The sequence below is a fragment of the Myotis yumanensis genome, unplaced genomic scaffold (assembly GCF_028538775.1).
Source record: "Myotis yumanensis isolate MYYU_CA2020_CCGP unplaced genomic scaffold, mMyoYum1.0.hap1 SCAF_2, whole genome shotgun sequence".
Lineage (NCBI taxonomy): Eukaryota > Metazoa > Chordata > Mammalia > Chiroptera > Vespertilionidae > Myotis > Myotis yumanensis.
This window is the reverse complement of record NW_027223753.1, coordinates 216860594-216879988: the sequence shown is the minus strand read 5'-3', so window position 1 is coordinate 216879988 and position 19395 is coordinate 216860594. Positions and strand designations below refer to the sequence as shown.

Here is a 19395-nt window from a genome sequence, read left to right as displayed (position 1 = left end):
GATTCCTGCTTAGGACACAGGCCCGGGTTGTGGGCTCCATCCCCAGTGTGGGGCGTGCAGGAGGCAGCTGATCCACGATTCTCTCTCATTATGTTTCTGTCTCTCTCTCCCTCTCCCTTCCTCTGAATCAATAAAAGTTTATTTTTTAAAGGTATGTTGGCTTGCTCTGTGGCCATAGTTCTGCTAGTTGATTATATCGCCCTGACCTTCCTCTGGCCGAGTCGGGGCGGCACCTGCTCTGAGAGCCCCCGGCAGCCGCGCCCCTCAGAGCAGGGCGCCCGCGTGCGTTTCCCGGCCACTCCAGTGACCGGAGCGAAAGGAGTGAACACTTCCCAGCTGGAAGCTCCTCGCGGATTAAAGAGCCGCGTCCACCCCTCGGTGGTGGACATCACGCTGAGCTCTGACCGACCGTCTTGTTCCGTCCGGGATCTCGTTTCCTCGTGGCGTCTTCCCTTCCTGCCCCGACTCAGCTTCTGTGGAAAGGCAGTCCCTTCTGGAATGGAATCCGCACCCCTGAGCCTGGGCCTGGGAGCCTCTTCAATTTATCGCAAACAAAGAGCGTGAGCTCCCAGGGAGTGACTTGGCACTCGGGCTCCCCCAGGGACTGGGTGTCTGTTCCCTTCTCCATGCACATCCCCCGGGGACGGGGGCGACGACGGTAAGGGCCCCGCAGCGTTTCCCGAAGCTGCTGCCACCGGGGATTTAACGAAGCCGCGTCCCCTCGGAACCCCTGATGCTCGGGAATATAAAGGTGTTGGCGCCAGAAATTCAGGGATTTTTTATTCTCTATGTCCGTGGTCAGCAAACCACAGCTCACAAGCCACGTGCGGCTCTTTGGCCCCTTGAGTGTGGCTCTTCCACAAAATACCACATGCGGGCGCACGTACAGTGCGATTGAAACTTCGTGGCCCATGCACAGAAGTCGGTATTTTGTGGCATTTTCAGGGAAACCTGGCGGGAGGCTGCGCGTGGGAAACACCTGGTGTGCGCGTCAGGGGCACCGTGGCAGTGCCTGGATGGTTCACTGTCCCGTCCGCGGGCCGTCCAGCCCCGGGGCCTGGCACGGTGTCGCTCGGCGGGAGGCAGATGGGCTCTCGCAGGAGGAGGCAGAAGAGTTTCACGAAGATGCTCTTTATAAATACGGCGAAGAGGAGGTGTCACGAGAGCCGTGGGTCTCCGCCAACCTGTCTCCCCTGGGATGGAGGGCCAGGGGGACACCCAGACCTTCGGGGGAGACGCCCAGAAAGCTGAGACCTGGGAGAGGAGTGAGTGCGGCCCTGGGAACTCAGAGAATCCGCGGGCGCAGCCAGGAGACACCTGAGCCGCCACCTTCTCGTCCTTGTCTTCCCATCGGATGGGGTTTCCCATTGACCAGAGCGACAAAGGCAGGATGCACGGCCGCCTCCACTGGCCGATTCCGTGTGTGACATCTGCCCTCAATTTCCACCCAGAACAGTTGCCTGAGAAATAGCCACCTCCTGCTTTGGGGCGACACTAGATGCCCTATGAACATGCGTATCACACAGCCCAACACATGGCATTTACATTTTAGGGTGAATTGGTCACACCACTAACCTGCTTTAATTTTGAAATGTTTCCTCTCTATTTATTTCATCAGCAAATACCAAACATTGTAGGAAAAAAATAATTTCTGTGGATTGAATAGAAGTGATTTCACAATCATCTTACAAATGTGTTTCTTTCTGCTGCTCTCTGTGTCCTTGGAGAATTTAATATGCACTCAGGTCTTTATTATGCAGAAATGGTTCCATCTCTAACAATGTGCATGGAGACCAGGCCTCTCAGAACAGGCATCACAGAGGGAAAAAACCCACCCCACGTGGACGCGTCTTCATTTTCTCTCCTCTTAAGCCAGTTTTCTCCATGACGACGTGTTAAAATTACACGACTTCAGTTATCCTTTGAAAAATGAATGGAAACAGCTCTTTCTTTTAAATAACAAAAACGCAAATTCCTTCTCTTACTTCATTTTAATAACTGGGTCCTGCACTTCCACGCCCCCAAACACAACACTTTCTTGAGCAGCTTCTGGGGGGAAAGTGTAGAGAGGATCGTGGATTCTTTTGGGACAAAAGAATCTTAAATATTAGTGTTCGGTTCATAAGACCAGACACAGCACGTAACATGATTTTCCCAGTATCCACTCGGCAGCAGGTGCCACGGCTTGACGCCCGATGGACTTGGGTGGGTTTCCAGAACCCGATTTCCAGGATGCTGGGCCGTGTGGGCGTGTGCATGTGGGTGTGTAAGTGGGTCTAGACCAGTGGTTCCCAACGGGGGGCACATGCTCCACGGGGGAGGGGCAATTTGATTTTTAAGGGGGGCCAATCGAGAATGAGTTATTAACAGTGAATGTTTTACATTCCTTATGGTCATAGGGGCCTCATATACAGCATATAAATAGATATTGTGCCATATTTATGCATTTCAGTTCTCTATTATATGTTTTGAAACGTTGTTATTTTTTCATATCACTTCATATTATTATTATTTTTTAACAATTTCTTAGTGATTTCTTCCTCAGAACTTCCACTGTCCTTTCGTTCTTTTACTTTTCTCTTTCATGGCTGCCACGTTCTTTGGGAGATTTAGACCAAGTTCATGGCCTTTTAGGCTTCCTCCCCGTGAATAGGGGCTCACTTTGAACAATAAGGATTATATGTCTGGAGGGGGCATCAGGATGTTAGAGATGCTCATGGGGGCGTGGCCAGAAGAAGGTTGGGAGCCACTGGTCTATACACCTGGAGTCTTACCGTTGCCTCTGACCGGGATGATGCTGTCTGCAGATGTATGAAGTACGGAGCTGATTGGATGGTCATGGGCTGATTGACAGTGTGGTAGCTCCACCGTTTTCCTCTGACTGGGATGATGCTGTCTACAGATGGTGCTGATTGGATGGACAGTGTGGCATCTTCCCTCTCTCCAAGGCCCTGAAGAAGTTGTCCCGCCCCCTCCACCCTGCATATTATTTTTCCGAGGAAATGCCAGCCAGTTTCAGACACTTGCAGGCTGCTACCCTGGGGAGGGTCTCCTCCTGTGTAAAGTCCGAGGCCCTGGGTTCACGTTAATGAGCGACAGAGAGGAACCCGACCATGACTGTAAACGCTGAAAGGAGGGAGGGCAGTGACTCACTTGTAGCTCGTTGAGCCGTGTTACAAGCGGGACAGGAACCTTTCGTTTTGTCAAATTACTAGTGGCCCGGTGCACATATTCGTGCACATTGAAAGGAAATTAACTGGAAGAAATATTTTAATATCGCCATTCGCCCTTTCTCTATAATAGAAGTGTCAACCAAATTCACGATCGACAATGACACGCGTGTGCGATTGGCGTCAGCGAGAGCTTTATGTGTATTACACATGCACAAGTCAACTTAGCCTTTTATAGATATGGAATAAACTTGCTTAACTAGACCTGCTTTCTGATGTAGCTAAACTTTCTCCAGCCCAGTGAAGCACCGCAACTTCTCTTTCAGGTCATTGTCAGCAACACAGCAGTAAACATCAACGCAAAGCAGATTATTATTGTAGATCACCAGGGAGAACAAAGGGTGAAATATTTAACTGCAGCCGTGTCTGACTATATTCTGTGCAGTGAGAAAACCTGAAGTCATTTTCAAGGTCCACCATTTCTTTCTTCTTTTAGTCTGGTCAAGTTTCTAAGCTTTCTGAATCTCCATTTTCCAGCTAATGAAAAGAAAACAGGATTCCACCAAGTCTCCTATCTACCTACTCCAGGACTTCCGTGAGGGTCAAATGAGATGAGGCACGTGAAAACGCTTCACAGATATTTGGTTAAAGTGTGAAATGTTTGCACCTGGCTGTAAAGCAAGTCATGTTCCTGGGCTGAAGATACTCCAAGGAGGCTAGTCGCTAGGGAGAGGAAGCCGGGAGTTGCTACGTGATGTCATTACCCGGATGGAGGGAAGGACACTTAGCATATTAGCCTTTTATATATATACTAGAGGCCCGGTGCACGAAAATTCATGCACTGGAGGGGGGATCCCTCAGCCCGGCCTGCTACAGTTCAGGAGCCCTCAGGGGCGGGAGGCGACCTGACCATCAGGGGAAGGCGATGCCCCATCACACCTCTGCTGCTGCCACTGGCGGCAGCACAAGCCTCGGCCGGCCCTGGTTACCTGAGCCTCGGGCGGCCCTGGTTACCTGAGCCTCGGGCGGCCCTGGTTACCTGAGCCTCGGGCGGCCCTGGTTACCTGAGCCTCGGGCGGCCCTGGTTACCTGAGCCTCGGGCGGCCCTGGGCGGCTGGGGGGCTGAGGGCGGGTCCGGCCACACCCTACCACCCCCAGCAGGGCTGAAAGGACTGGGGGACTCCGGCACGGCTGAGGGGACTGGGCGCTGCCATCTTGGCAATTTGCAGATTCCCTCTTTATTAGATAGGATTGGTCGGCTCAAAGCAGAAAGGTGTGGGTTTGGAAACGAAGTGGAAAGTTTTCCTGAGCGTTTTCCCTCTCCCTCCCAAAAGACAAGAAAGTCTAGAAAATGTGAAGCTGTCCCTCAGGGTCCACAGGGAAAGCTCGAGACCGGAAGACAAAGCTTGTTTCTGCTTGAAAGCCGCTGGGGCGCTCACCAAACCCGGAACCTAAGGGAACCGCAGCTTTCCCTCAGGACCAGAGGGATATAGGGGCCCAGGCCTTCCTGCTCTCCCCGCGGCTGGTGGTCCTGCGCGATTACAGTCTCTCCTGGGAGCAGGGATGGGGTCTCCGAGGGGAAGGGAGGGGTGTGTAAGCTCTGCTCCTGACCCAGACGCTGGGCAGGTGTGTGGAGGGCAGCCCCGCGTGACCCCTGCAGGCAAGGGCGTGAAGCGGGCGGAGGCACCCTGGGCTGGACCAGCACCACCTGGGCTCCAGGTGGCTCCCTCTGAGGAGATGCTGGGCAGACAGCCCCCCTGAGCGATGGAGGGAGAACGTGCCTCCCCAAAGGCTCAGCGGCCGAGCAGCCGGGCGGCTCCCAGCGGTGATGCCCTGGGGTCCGAGGCCACACCCAGGGTCAGACAGGGCAAGCCACACACCATGAGAGAAAAGCCTCACCCACACTTCCATCAGCTAACTGGGTACACGGCCACCCGTCCCATTCATTCTCGTTTCATTCTCACCTATAAGCAAGGATGACAGGCGTGCGTTCCGGTCCGGAGCGTGCGGAATCACAGACTGCTCTCTAAGCACTTTCTATTTTAGCCCAGGCCTTTCATCACGGGGCACAGCGACAGCCTTTCTTTCTGGGTCTGTACTGTTCTCTTCTTATTGAAAAAAATTTTTTTAATCCTCACCCGATGATGTTTTCCCATTGATTTTTAGAGAGAGCGGGAGGGAGAGGGAGAGACAGAGAGAAACACCGATGTGAAAGAAACACATCGATTGGCTGCCTCCTGCACGCGCCCCGACCAGGGCCTGGGCCGGGGAGGAGCCTGCAACTGAGGTACGTGCCCTTGACCGGAATCGAACCCAGGACCGTTCAGTCCGCAGGCCGACACTCTATCCATGGAGCCAAACCAGCTCAGGCTGTACTATTCTCTGCTTAAGCCCCCCCCCCCCCGCACCCCCCTCCAGCACCCCCCCCCCCCGTGAACACTGGTGTGATGCACAATCATTCATAGCAGCTCTTGCCAATCCAGTGGGCACATACAGAAACAGCCTTGGGGGGGTCAAATGTAACGTGAGAATAAAAGCAATGCACACGGCCCGGAATTCAAAGCAGATCCTGCCCTTGGTCTGCGTCGTGGCGCTGACTGATCCTCTGTGAGGAGATGAGGTTCAGCAGCATCTTACACGACAGAAACACGTGGAGGCCATCGGAAACACCTGCCGTTTATGGGGAGATGACGTACGGAATCTGACATTTTAGAAGTTAAAAAAATACACAGGGAAGAAAACGCTGAGAAGTTGTGATGGAGTCTTTTTTAAATTAAGTCTTTACAACGGAAAACGACACTGATTTTCACTCCCCTTCCCCCAGTTTGAATGACAGGGTCCGTTTTGTTCTGGGAATTAAGTTTTGACTTTTTAAAGGCAAATTGGGACAATTTCGCTACGGAAAAGACCCGTGCAAAGAGTTTGTGGTGAGTAGTCACTGAAAGACCTCGGGGTCCTAACAGCGCAGGTTGCGATGCTGGAACCAATATTCAAAGTCAGATGATCGTTCACCAAATACAGGAGGCCCAGGAGAGTTGGAAACCTAGGCCAGTGATGGCGAACCCTTTGAGCTCGGCGTGTCAGCGTTTTGGAAAACCCTAACTTAACTCTGGTGCCGTGTCACATACAGAAATTTTTTGATCTTTGCAACCATAGTAAAAACAAAGACTTATATTTTTGATATTGATTTTATATATTTAAGTGCCATTTAACAAAGAAAAATCAACCAAAAAAATGAGTTCGCGTGTCACCTCTGACACGCGCGTCACAGGTTCGCCGTCACTGGTCTAGATGCTCGTGGGTAGAAACTGCTGGTCCGACTTCCGACAAACGCGTCACAGGACCCGAAGGAAGACGGACGACTGTCGCACTTTCTATACCGAGTTAGCTCCTTAATGACGTGTCCTGACTCATACGCTGTTGTCTTTATTCTAACGATGCCCGTAGGAAACCCTTTAGGCAGCAAATCGTCTGGGACTGACCACAGCCTTTCTGTTCTCTTGGTACAATTAGTTACAGACCTTTCTGTGCGCAGAGGAGATGGGACCGGCAAGAGCAGAAGAAACCTGGATTGGATTGAGGTTTTTTCCCCCCCAACAGACTCTATTTCTTTATTTTTTAGGGCAGTGATGGATTTACATAAAAGGTGGGGATGTGCTAGAGAGAGTCCTCACATCCTCTGCGTCGAATTCCCGTTATTAGCGTCTTTACATGAGTGTGGGCCTCTGTTAAAGTCAGTAAACCAACACGCACACGCTGTTCTGAAGTGACATCCATCTTCATTCGCCCGCCTCCGTGTTTATAATGTCCTGTGTCCGTTGCGAGATCCCATTAGAAACAAGTGACGAGTATTCATCGCGGCCACCGCCGCTCCCCCGAGTTTCTGTGTTTCTGTGGCCCTCGCAGAGCCGCAGGTCGGCCGGGATTCTGGAGGACGCCAGGCCGGCAGTGCCCGGCGTTTTCTCGTGACTAGAGGGGGAATCTGGATCTTGGGAGGAAAACCAATGGGCAAGGTGCCCATCACAGCACGACTCCCCCCTGGGGCTGCCGGCCTCCCTCCCCTCCCTTCTGCCTGGACAGTTGCCTCTTCTCTCCCACTCGGGTACGGATTTATTTCTCCATCTAGTCGACCGTTTCTCTATATCAGTATGGATTTGTGGATACTTTGATTTGCAGTTCATATATATATTTATATTTCAAAGAGGAAGGGAGAGAGACAGAGAAACATCAATGATGAGAGAGAATCATGGACCAGCTGCCTCCTGCACGCCTCCTACTGGGGATCGAGCACACAACCCGGGCCTGTGCCCTGGCTGGGAATCGAACCCTGACCTCCTGGTTCTTAGGTCGACGCTCACCACTGAGCCAACCGGCCAGGCTGGTTTGCTGCTAACAATGTTATTGCTCCAATGTTCCCCACCATGGCGTCGGCATTGCTTGGCGGCCGGGTCCCTGTAACTCCCTCTTTGTCAGCCCTTCCTTCCTTCCCGGGCACCGAAGACGATCCGGGGCCATCCTCATGCTCCCGCGTCAGCCCAGATCGTCCCGTTTCTCTCGGGACCCAGGTGCGGGGAGGGGGCCCGCTGGGTCTCCAGCCCCCTCAGCTGACACACCCAGGAAGTTAACGTGTCGAGTAACCCACTTGGGGGTGAGTTGTCATCCGTCAAATAAAATAGATGCTTTGCCTTAACACAGCCGAGACGTGTGAACTTGCTTAGCGCGACAAATAGTCCATTTTAATTTTCCTCTTTAAGGAAAACAGTGGGTGGAAGTGAACCATCATCTCCAGATTGATCACCGAAGGCAGGAAGAACAGCGAATCTCCGTATTTCTATTAAGTAAGAACAGACACACACGAGGCTGCTTTAAAATCAGTGTGTTTGAGTTCCTCCCGAAACATGATTCAGTAGAAATCTAAAGAGCGCTGACAGGCCCTGTGCTGTTTTATTTTGTGTTTTGCTTCCCTGTCAGGATGACAGTAAACCGCTCATTCATCAAAAGACGGAAGACAGGCGACGCTTCAGGTGCATTCAGTCAGTCAACCAGCACCGAATAGGAGGCTAAAGAACTTGGAGAGCCAGCCTGGCAGGGTGGCTCAGTAGTTCAGTGTCACCCTCTGAACCAGGAGGTCATGATTCGATTCCCGGTCAGGGCATATGGGGGGCGTGCAGGAGGCAGTCGATTCCCAGTGTGGGGTATGAAGGAGGCAGCCGATCAACAATTCTCTCTCATCATTGATGTTTCTCTCCCTTCCTCTCTGAAATCAATAAAAATACATTTTAAAAACAGAATTTAGGGTCAAAGGCAGTGTTTGCAGGATTGTCTCTTGCGCTTGCGTTTCCAGGTGGTTGGCCATGGTCCCTGGGCGTTGACCCCCCTGCAGTCAACGCCATTGCGTCTTCATTCCTCCTTGTAACTAGTCTTACCGTGTATTTAATAAATGTGTGAACAGCACCAAGCAGAAGTACATGCTTTAGGGGCCACATAAAAACAAAACCATCTGCACAGCAAAAGAAACCATCAACAAACGAAAAGAGAGCCCACTGTATGGGAGCACATATTTGCAAAGATACACCTGATAAAGGGTTAATATCCAAAATACATAAGGAACTCATACAACTTAACAGAAGGAAGACAGACAATCCAATAAAAAAATGGGCAAAGCACCTAAATAGACCCGTCTCCAAAGAGGACATACAGATGGTCAAGGGACATATGAAAACATGCTCCAAGTCCCTGACCATCTGAGAGATGCAAATTAAAACGACAATGAGGTGTCACCTCACACCTGTCAGGATGGCTGCCATCAACAAATCAACCAACGACAAGTGCTGGCGAGGACATGGTTGGAAAAGGAACCCCCGTGCACTGCTGGTGGGAACGCAGACGGGGGCAGCCACTGTGGAGAACAGCATGGAGTTTCCTCAAAAAAGTAAATATGAAACTGCCATTTGACCCAGTGATCCCACTTCTAGGAATATATCCCAAGAAACCCGAAGCACCAGTCAGAAAGGATATATACACCCCTAGGTTCATAGCAGCACAATTTACAATAGCTAAGATTTGGAAACAGCCCAAGTGCCCATCAGTAGACGAGTGGATGGATAAAAAGGCTGTGGTACATTCACACCAGGGAATACTACGCAGCAGTGAAAAAGAAGGATCTCTTACCCTTTGGGACAGCGTGGAGGGGCCTGGAGAGCACCATGCTAAGTGAAATAAGTCAGTCAGAGAAAGACAGGTATCCCAGGATCTCACTCACATGTGGAATCTAATGAACAAAATAAACTGATGAACAGAGTGGATCCAGAGACATGGAAGCCGGGAACAGAGTGTGGAATCTCAGAGGGAAGGTGGGGAGGGTGGCCGGGTGGGAGGTGACCAACCAAAGACCTTGTGTGCACGTATGCATAACCCACGGACACAGACAGTGGGGGGTGAAGGCCTGTGGGGGGCTGGAGGGGGTGCATGGGGGGAAGAAGGGACATATGTAATATTTTCCACAATAAAGAATTATTTTAAAAAGTATATACTTTAGAAAACACCTTATTTAATAAGAACAAAAAGAGAGAGGAGTGAAATATGGTCCAACTGACTTGGGAAAGATATTCCCAATTTTTAAATTTTCTTAGTTCACAAATAACATAAATATGAAATCAAATATTTTTGTCTCTTTACTGGCATTGTTTTCCCCTCCAGGATAAACCATTTTTCCAATAAACTTGTCATCACTAATATTATAGTGCTGGTGTGATAAGACGGTAGGTTTTTGCAATTCGGTTTGACAACTTCATCTCGGGACCATAAACTTATAGGGTTTATGCAACTGGCACGAGTTCCATTTAATTGAAATCCTTCCATTCCTCTATGAACATTTATCATCGAAAAAAAAATCAGATATGCATTTAAAAAATAAATGAGTAGGTTGAACGTTTAAACGTAGGTAGACCTTTAACTTTCTACAAAGTATATTCCTGGAAAACACGCTACCCATCTAACCTAGTTTCCCCTTTAAAACGATGTTCACATGTAAGGCTGGGGAGGGGCAAGCAGCAGGGAATGCCCCCACCAGGTCGCCAGCTGGTAAAAATGACGACTTTAGGACAGGCCGTGCGGTTTTCGGAAGGTTTCCTGCACCGTGGAGAACAGGAACACGTGGGAACAGTTAAGTCTACTCTTGAAGCTTTTTATGCGAAAGCTCTGGGGTGGCGGGAGGGGCAGGGTTAGATGGGACTGAGGAAGCGACCGGATGCGGCCACGTGCGTTCTCACCCGAGTGTGGAAATTCCCACGGTTCCGCTGGCCAGTGTTTCCCCAGCGTGTTCCCAGGGGCGTGAGTTCGGGGGACATTCATCGCTGTGATTCCAGTTAGAGTCCATCCAACTTCGGGGGATAATGGATCAAAGCAGCGATTGCCAACCTTCCTCATCTCGTGGCACATAAGCTAATGACTGATTGTGTGTGTGTGTGTGTGTGTGTGTGTGTGAGAGAGAGAGAGAGAGAGAGAGAGAGAGAGAGAGGCAGATATTGAGAGATTTTTCTCCAATCTAATTAAAAAGTCGGCATAATTTTGACTCATTCGCACCGGTCGGCTATGGCTGTGCGGCCTGTGGCCATTTGCTGACCGGACCATCTCGGGGAGGAGAGGCCGGCGCCCTGACTAAATGGTCAGGTGTTGCACGTTTTCACAATTCCTGTGGCCACCGGGCGGAAGTTACTGGATTAAACAAAAGAAACTGGTTCCTTTACTGAGAATGACAAGAGCCTTTAACATACAAACTTGCCTCAGGAAACTCTGAAAGAAAACATCGCCCTCACTGACTTGAGCCGAAAAACAAACTTTGAAAGCATGAAACTCCTTCGTGCTCATTACAGAGAGGGAGGGCGGTGCCTCTGTAGGCTCTACACGGGCCACGCATTCCACGGAAGCTCCCACAGTCCCTCCTGCATTGCTTCTTCTACATCTAACACCTCTCTCTCTCTCTCTCTCTCTCACACACACAACACAGTGATCATCTCAAGGTCAGTCCATTAGAAAAGGCAGAACGCTGATTCCCACCGACATCCAGTTCCCCATCTCGCTCGCTTCCAGTCGAAACAACTTTGGAAAACGTGTTGACATTGACGACCTTGTCTGTGTTAGACAGTAACCACAGCACAGCGACCAAGAGGCCTCACCACCAGCTCCACCCTCTCCATGCTGCTCCCCCCCCCCCCCCCACCGCCCCCGTCCCAGCCTTCCTGGCAGATGGACAAACTGGTTAACAACAGCGTGTTTGCGGCAGCCCCTCCACGACCGCCTTCCCTTTAGCCTCGTCTCAGAGACACTGTAGCGTCCAAAGCTCGGATCCACCGCCCTGGGTGCCGGTTGCCTAACAGATGCTCCGGAGCAGTCACACGAACTGTACCTGTGAGCTGCCCCCGCACGGCTGAGAGCAACAGCTCATCCCTCCTACCTGTGACTCCAGCCTCGCGCAAACACAAGTCCACACAACACAGCCCAGTCTCACGCCAGGAGATTGAACGAGGGACGGGCACAGCTCCCTTCAGGTTCCGGCATTTCCGCTAACTCAGCCCTTGAACTTGGGCAAAGCCACCGAGGCGTGGGCTTCGCAATGAAAAGGGGGATCGAAACCAGGCAGGAAAAGTAGCAACAGCTCTGATGTGTGGGTGCGGGAACCTGATCTTACAGCTCACAGGGTGAGCATCAGGCCTGTAACAGGGCGAGCATCAGGCCTGTGGCGTAGCTGTTCTAGAAAAAGCTGAATTATGCAGATAAAGCAACAAGGCAAGAAGCCTGTCATTTGGAGAAAAATGCTAACGCCAGCCGGGCACTCAGCCCCTTTCATCCAGCTGCCGGCTTCGCTCCGGATTTCCAAAGGCCCGTGGAGTGACGGCCAAGACGCCGCCTCGGGATGAGCACACTCGGGCCGAACACATCTGTCCAGACCGAGGCCGGAGCCGGGACCACCTGCGACCTCTACGCCCAGGGGCTTGGGGCTATTCTACGCCGACCACGCAGTGATGGGAGGACTCAGCAGCAGAAGATGAGCTAAAACCCTCTGAGAGTGATATTTGGAGTAAAAAAATAGGAAGTGTCAGCCCTGGCCGGTTTGGCTTCAGCCTGTGGACCGAAGGGTCCTGGGTTCAATTCCGGTCAAGGGCACGCACCTCGGTTGCAGGCTCGTCCCCAGTCTGGGGCCCTGGTTGGGGCTCGTGCAGGAGGCAACCAATCGATGTGTTTCTCTCACATCGATGTTTCTCTCTGTCTTTCCCTCTCTCTCTCACTCTCTCTAAAATCAATGGAAAAATATCCTCGGGTGAGGATTAAAAATAAATAAATAAATACATGAATAAATAAATAAATAAGAAGTGCCTGCGTGGAAGGCCGGGTGAAGAGTTTCGGGGGGAACATGGACCGTCAGTCGGCGGAAGAGAAACCGCAGGGGCAGGGGCAGGGCCGGTGTGTCCTTCATCGCCTGCCCTGTGTGCGTTCTTCGTCTGCACGCGTGTGGGGTGCGGCTCCTGGCAGGCGAGCCAGCCCTCGGGACAGGTATGCAGAGTGAAGAACCAACATCAAGATGATGAAAGGATTCGGCGATTAAAGCAAAACTATAGGCAGACGTGTAGCAAACATGACTTGGAACGGGGGGGGGGGGGGGGGGGGGGCGGTTCTTAGGGCTAAATATTCAAAAATGACGTGAAAGACCTCGGCCTCCCTCGGAAATAAAGGCCCCTGGGTAACTACGGTGCCCTTTCTCCTCCCACGACGCGTAAATTCCCACCACGTTTCTCCGTAGACGCTGTGTTTGCTTACACAGTGGTCACGTATTGATTTATTGTTTTGGTTGCAAATACCAAAATTAGGTCATTGGGTCCTCCCCGGCGACTCACAAAAGCAGAGGCGATCGCTGCCGGCTCACAGAAGAAGAGCCAGGACCCCCACGCCTCCCGGGGGGTCAGAAATACTAAATGCCTTAGGAAGACACCCCTCACCTGCTACGTCCCCGTCCAGAAAGAAAGCGTTAGTAGTTTTTAAAAAGTAAAAACAAAACGACGACGAAGCACGTTGACTCTTGAACAATGCGGGCGGTTACGGACGATGACCACTGAGCACTTGAAAACCCGCGTACACCTTCTGACTCCCCGAAAACTCAGCTGTCCCTGAGCGTCCGCCCAGGATGCTCCCAGGCCCCCACAGAGACCCAAATCCAGGCGGGCCCAAGTCCCTTACGTGAGATGGTGTAAGTCAATGCAGACGGCCTGCCCTCCGCATCCGGGGACTCCCCGCTGCGGATCAGAACCAGCGCCGGCGTTTACCGAAAACTATCCGAGTAAGTGGCCCGTGCAGTTTAACCCGTGTTGTTCAAGGGACAACCGGATACCGCAGCCGATTCACTCCCGTTCTGTGCAAGCCGCCTCACAGTCCATTGCACGGACTCTCACCAATTGTCCGGGTGCAATTGTCTTAGTCAATGATTCAGGCGCAAAGCACAGGCCTGGTCTACGAGACACGTGTCTGGTAAGTCTGAGAGATGGGACGCAGACCTCTGCTTTCTGACAACAAATCGCGGTTGACAGCTGCCTACCCACCACTCAGCTCTCAAGTTTCTGCAGTGACAGCTCTGCCGTGGCTGTGCGTGTGGACATGACGCAGGAACAGCACCATGTAGATAGGCCTCTCTGCTGCTGCTGTTAGAAACATGGCGTATCTGCCCCAGGAATTGCCATGCACGTGGAATTGTTCTTCTTTTCCCCAGTGATGGCGGTGGGCAAAGGTCCCCCAGACTCTGCTCTGCCAGGTACAGGCTGTGTGGCCATGTGAGGAGGATGCCTGTGACAGTTGTGTGTGTGTGTGTGTGTGTGTGAGAGAAAGAGAGAGACACTACTGGTTGCTCACATGCACTGGGTACCCGGCACAGCAGGAATGACCTCGGCATCCTGTAGACAAGGAGGGGCTGTATCTCTCCTCCATGCAGCTTCTGGGGACCCTTTGGGGCGTGGGAGTCACCGTAGCGCACCCCCCGCCCGCAGACCCTCTTCAGGCGCCGACTCTGTAACACGATGAGCTTCAGCAGACACGCAGCGTCCGCGGGCGCCATGGCTGCACGCGCTCAGGGCCGCCCTGTGTGCGGGGCGCGTGAACTTGGTCTTAGCGTTAGCACCTTCCTCACGGTCCTCAGCAGCCACAGTGTAAGTGACACCCTGGCGAGCAAAGCAGAGGAGCAATCGCCCGTCTGGGCACTCGGGTGCCTCCCTGCAGAAGTGCTGGGCGAAGTGCCCACCCCGCCCGCCCTGCACCTCAGGGATGTTCTGCAAAACGCTCACAGGAGCCATCAGGAGCCCCGGTCAGCTGGTTGGTTGGTCGTTTGTTAGAAAGAGAAGCAGAGAGAAGAGATGATAAAGATGCAGGGATCCTTCTCTCTCCTTCCCTACACACACACACACACACACACACACACACGCACGCTTGGTTCCCCATCTCATGTCATATTCTGTGTTTGGTGTTGGACTTAACTGACGGAACACACTATAGAGAGGCAGCCTCCCTCCGCTAGCGCTGGTTTCCATGGCGCTGAGATGCCATGAAAAGTGAGCCTGGTCCTAGGTGTGCGGGCGGGGTGCCCCCCAGGCCAGGCCCTCGTGCTTTGTGCCTCCGGCTCTCGCTGAAAAGGGCGTCTCATCGTCTCTCGCGTCTGCTGTAAGGTCCATGCTTCACAGTGGGCTCTTCCCACTTTGAAAACTGTGTCTACGTGGATGGGTGTGAGGCCTGGAGCCTGGCCAAGCATCACATCTGAGAGCAGACACATCCCGAACCATCCTCCACCCTCGGGGATCCCTTCAGACCTGGGGTGCGGGGGAGGGAGAGCCACCTGAAGTTCCTGTGCAGGGAGGGCTGGAGAGGCCACTCCACTGTCCATCCAGGGTGAAAGCTGTCAGCTACGAGTTGGACTTCTTTTTCCTTTTCCTTTTGTAAAAGGAATAAACGGGACTCTTTTAAAGGCCGTCGGAATTACCCAATCGCTGAGCTCCCCGTCAAACGCACATTATCGGGATCCACAGTCTAGGAAAGGCGTCTGTAGGGGAGTCTGTGTGGGGACCTTTCTTTCCCTGAGAAAACACACTTCATGGCAGTCACCTGTTTGTAAGAACCTGGCGCGTTCGTCCCGTTAGGAGGACCAGGTCTGAATGTTTGCACCGAGGTCAGACCCGGGAAAGTTACTGAGAAGCCTCAGCAACTCAGGGGCTGGCTGAGCAGAGGCGCTGGGGCAGGTCCAGCACCTTCCCTGGGTCCTGGCACAGTCACTGGGTCCCAGGGGGGAGGCATGGGGTTGGGAGCTGCCTGGCGGGGGGGTGGGTGGGGGGGCAGCTGGAGAGGCTGGGAGACTGGGAGACAGGATCAGACGCCCTGCGGCCCGGTCTCTGAGAGCACAGGCGGCAGGAGGAGGAGGAGGAGGATGAACAGACTCAGGGAAGAGGCGGGTTTAGTTTGGAGGAACCTCACGGGAGGGAAGAGCTTTCTCAGCCCAAACAGCTTCCAGACACCTTCCGGGCCACTGCCGACCAGACCTGGGTCTGTCCCTACATGTGGGTGCCCGGTGCCCACTCCTGCCCGGTGCCCACTCCTGCCCGGTGCCCACACCTGCCTGATGCCCACTCCTGCCCGATGCCCACACCTGCCCGGTGCCCACACCTGCCGGATGCCCACACCTGCCCGGTGCCCACACCTGCCGGATGCCCACACCTGCCCGGTGCCCACACCTGCCCGATGCCCACTCCTGCCCGATGCCCACACCTGCCCGGTGCCCACACCTGCCGGATGCCCACACCTGCCCGGTGCCCACACCTGCCGGATGCCCACACCTGCCCGGTGCCCACACCTGCCCGATGCCCACTCCTGCCCGATGCCCACACCTGCCCGGTGCCCACACCTGCCCGGTGCCCACTCCTGCCCGGTGCCCACACCTGCCCGATGCCCACTCCTGCCCGATGCCCACACCTGCCCGGTGCCCACACCTGCCGGATGCCCACACCTGCCCGGTGCCCACACCTGCCGGATGCCCACACCTGCCCGGTGCCCACACCTGCCCGATGCCCACTCCTGCCCGATGCCCACACCTGCCCGGTGCCCACACCTGCCGGATGCCCACACCTGCCCGGTGCCCACACCTGCCGGATGCCCACACCTGCCCGGTGCCCACACCTGCCCGATGCCCACTCCTGCCCGATGCCCACACCTGCCCGGTGCCCACACCTGCCGGATGCCCACACCTGCCCGGTGCCCACACCTGCCCGATGCCCACTCCTGCCCGATGCCCACACCTGCCCGGTGCCCACACCTGGCCGATGCCCACACCTGCCCGGTGCCCACGCCTGGCCGATGCCCACTCCTGCCCGATGCCCACACCTGCCCGATGCCCACTCCTGCCCGATGCCCACACCTGCCCGGTGCCCACGCCTGGCCGATGCCCACTCCTGCCCGATGCCCACACCTGCCCGATGCCCACTCCTGCCCGATGCCCACACCTGCCCGGTGCCCACACCTGGCCGATGCCCACACCTGCCCGGTGCCCACTCCTGCCCGGTGCCCACACCTGCCCGATGCCCACTCCTGCCCGATGCCCACACCTGCCCGGTGCCCACACCTGCCGGATGCCCACACCTGCCCGGTGCCCACACCTGCCGGATGCCCACACCTGCCCGGTGCCCACACCTGCCCGATGCCCACTCCTGCCCGATGCCCACACCTGCCCGGTGCCCACACCTGCCGGATGCCCACACCTGCCCGGTGCCCACACCTGCCCGATGCCCACTCCTGCCCGATGCCCACACCTGCCCGGTGCCCACACCTGGCCGATGCCCACACCTGCCCGGTGCCCACGCCTGGCCGATGCCCACTCCTGCCCGATGCCCACACCTGCCCGATGCCCACTCCTGCCCGATGCCCACACCTGCCCGGTGCCCACACCTGGCCGATGCCCACACCTGCCCGGTGCCCACACCTGCCCGATGCCCACACCTGCCCGGTGCCCACACCTGCCCGGTGCCCACACCTGGCCGATGCCCACACCTGCCCGGTGCCCACACCTGGCCGATGCCCACACCTGCCCGGTGCCCACACCTGGCCGATGCCCACACCTGCCCGGTGCCCACACCTGCCCGATGCCCACACCTGCCCGGTGCCCACACCTGCCCGGTGCCCACACCTGGCCGATGCCCACACCTGCCCGGTGCCCACACCTGCCCGATGCCCACACCTGCCCGGTGCCCACACCTGCCCGATGCCCACACCTGCCCGGTGCCCACACCTGCCCGGTGCCCACTCCTGCCCGATGCCCACACCTGCCCGGTGCCCACGCCTGGCCGATGCCCACTCCTGCCCGATGCCCACACCTGCCCGATGCCCACTCCTGCCCAATGCCCACACCTGCCCGATGCCCACTCCTGCCCGATGCCCACACCTGCCCGGTGCCCACTCCTGCCCGATGCCCACACCTGCCGCTCCCTGTCTTCCCCGCCCCCCCCCTCCCCAGCTTTCTCCTCCCTCCTCACCTCCCCCAAGGGAAGTCCAGACCCAGCAGGTCCCCCCATTCAGACGTCAGCTCAGCCCCAGGACGCAGACGGGGGAGCACAGGGGGCACGTGGTGCTGGTGCCGCGGACCCCCTCCGAGTCCTGGACCCTGAGCCGAGGGCGCCTCAGCCGGTGCTGCGAGGAAGCTCGGCTCCTGGGAGCCCCGCGGGAGGACCGACGGGGAGGAAACTTGGAGGGCGGCGGGCGGAGTGTGGGAACCCCAGGCCCCTGTGGGCCCCTCTTCTACCCAGATCGGGGCGCCCACGGACCAGACCCGCGGCCAGCGACCAGGGCTGCGCACGGGGACGGGGTGGGGGCGGAGGGGAAGGAGATGCCGGCAAAGCGCGGGGAGAGCTTTCTCCGCGCCCCGCCCCGCCCCGCCCCGCCCCGCTGCGGGCTGCAGCCAAGACCCCCTGGCGGAGCGGGGAGCCCTGGCCCTGCCCCCCCCGCCCCCCGCGCCCGGAGCCCAAGGGAAAACCCGTCACCGGTGCCCGGCGGCGGGGAGCGCGGAGCGGGGACGCGCGGCTCCCCCTTCCCACCCGCGGCGCTGCCCCCCCCAGCCCCGCGCCTCCGCCCGCCCGGCCCCACTCACCGATGCGCAGCGCCTGCGGGGCCGCCGGCGGGATCAGCGCGCACAGGACGCACAGCAGCGCGCGGCCGGGGTCCCCGGTGCGGAGCCCAGGCTGCCGGGGGGCCACGCGGCGCCCCATCTTCCCAGCCGCTCGGTTCACGCGCGACGCGCAGCGGGGCCGGGGCCGCCTCATGCTCCGGGGGCTCCGAGGCTCGGCGTCTGCGCCCCGCGCTGCCCGCGGTCGGAGCGGGAGCCCGCGCGTGGGGAGCGGGGACGCGGGGGGGCGCGTGGGGAGCGGGGACTCGGGGGGCGCGGGCGCCCGGCTCTGGCCTCCGCGCTAGCCCATCGCCTTGCACCCCGACTTGGGTCCCCGATCGGCGGGTTGGCGCCCCCCGCTCCCCAGCGCAGAGCCTGGAGCCCGGAGCCCGGAGCCCGGATCCGGGGGAAAGTTGCCGCCTGTGCGCTGGGCAGCGGGTCTCGCGTGGGTCCTGCGGCAGCACGCGGAGTGGCGGTGGGTTGGAGGGTGGGGAGTGGGGGGGCGGGGGACGAGGGGTGGGGGGGCGCGGGGCGCCCCGGCAGGTAGTGGGGTCCAGCCGCTGGGCTCCCCGCCCCGCCTTCCCGCCCGCAGTGACCCCCACACTCAGGCGCGCACAGCCTCCCGCACCCCGGCCTCCTGAGCCCCAACTTGGAGCTGCTTTTATGGGAAACTCGCGAGCGGCGAGGGGCGGGGCTCCCGGGTGACGTCCCCGCACCGTGGGGTCCTGGGCGCCTCCGACTGGGGTGCCGCCCGCCCAGCGCTGGATGGAGCCCCGCCTGCTGGCGCCTCTGTTCTCAGCAGGGCGAGCGCCCGCCTCGCTGCGAGGATGAGCAGGCCGGGAACCAGGTTCAGGCATCAGGGCACTCCCTCCATTCGGTCGGCTCCGGACCCCGCCCCCGCCCCCGGACCCCTCCCCCCAACTTCGGGCCCCGCCCCCAACCCCGGGCCACGCCCCCCAACCCCCCACCGGAACCGGACCTGGACCGTTCTGGGACCCACGTGGCGGGACAGGCGCCGGCTCTCTCCTCCCGGCATCGCTCTGCTCC

The 19395-nt window shown here is 56.8% G+C and overlaps 1 protein-coding gene across 1 annotated transcript in view; it reads right to left on the bottom strand.

Annotated features, from left to right (window-relative positions):
• The window catches only part of GRIK1 (glutamate ionotropic receptor kainate type subunit 1), a 120952-nt gene extending 102447 nt beyond the window's left edge, over positions 1 to 18505 (bottom strand). Inside the window, 1 exon segment of the mRNA XM_070403807.1 lies at positions 18334 to 18505. Coding sequence (XP_070259908.1) covers positions 18334 to 18505 — 172 coding nt within the window.
• Between the last annotated feature and the right edge of the window lie 890 nt (positions 18506 to 19395).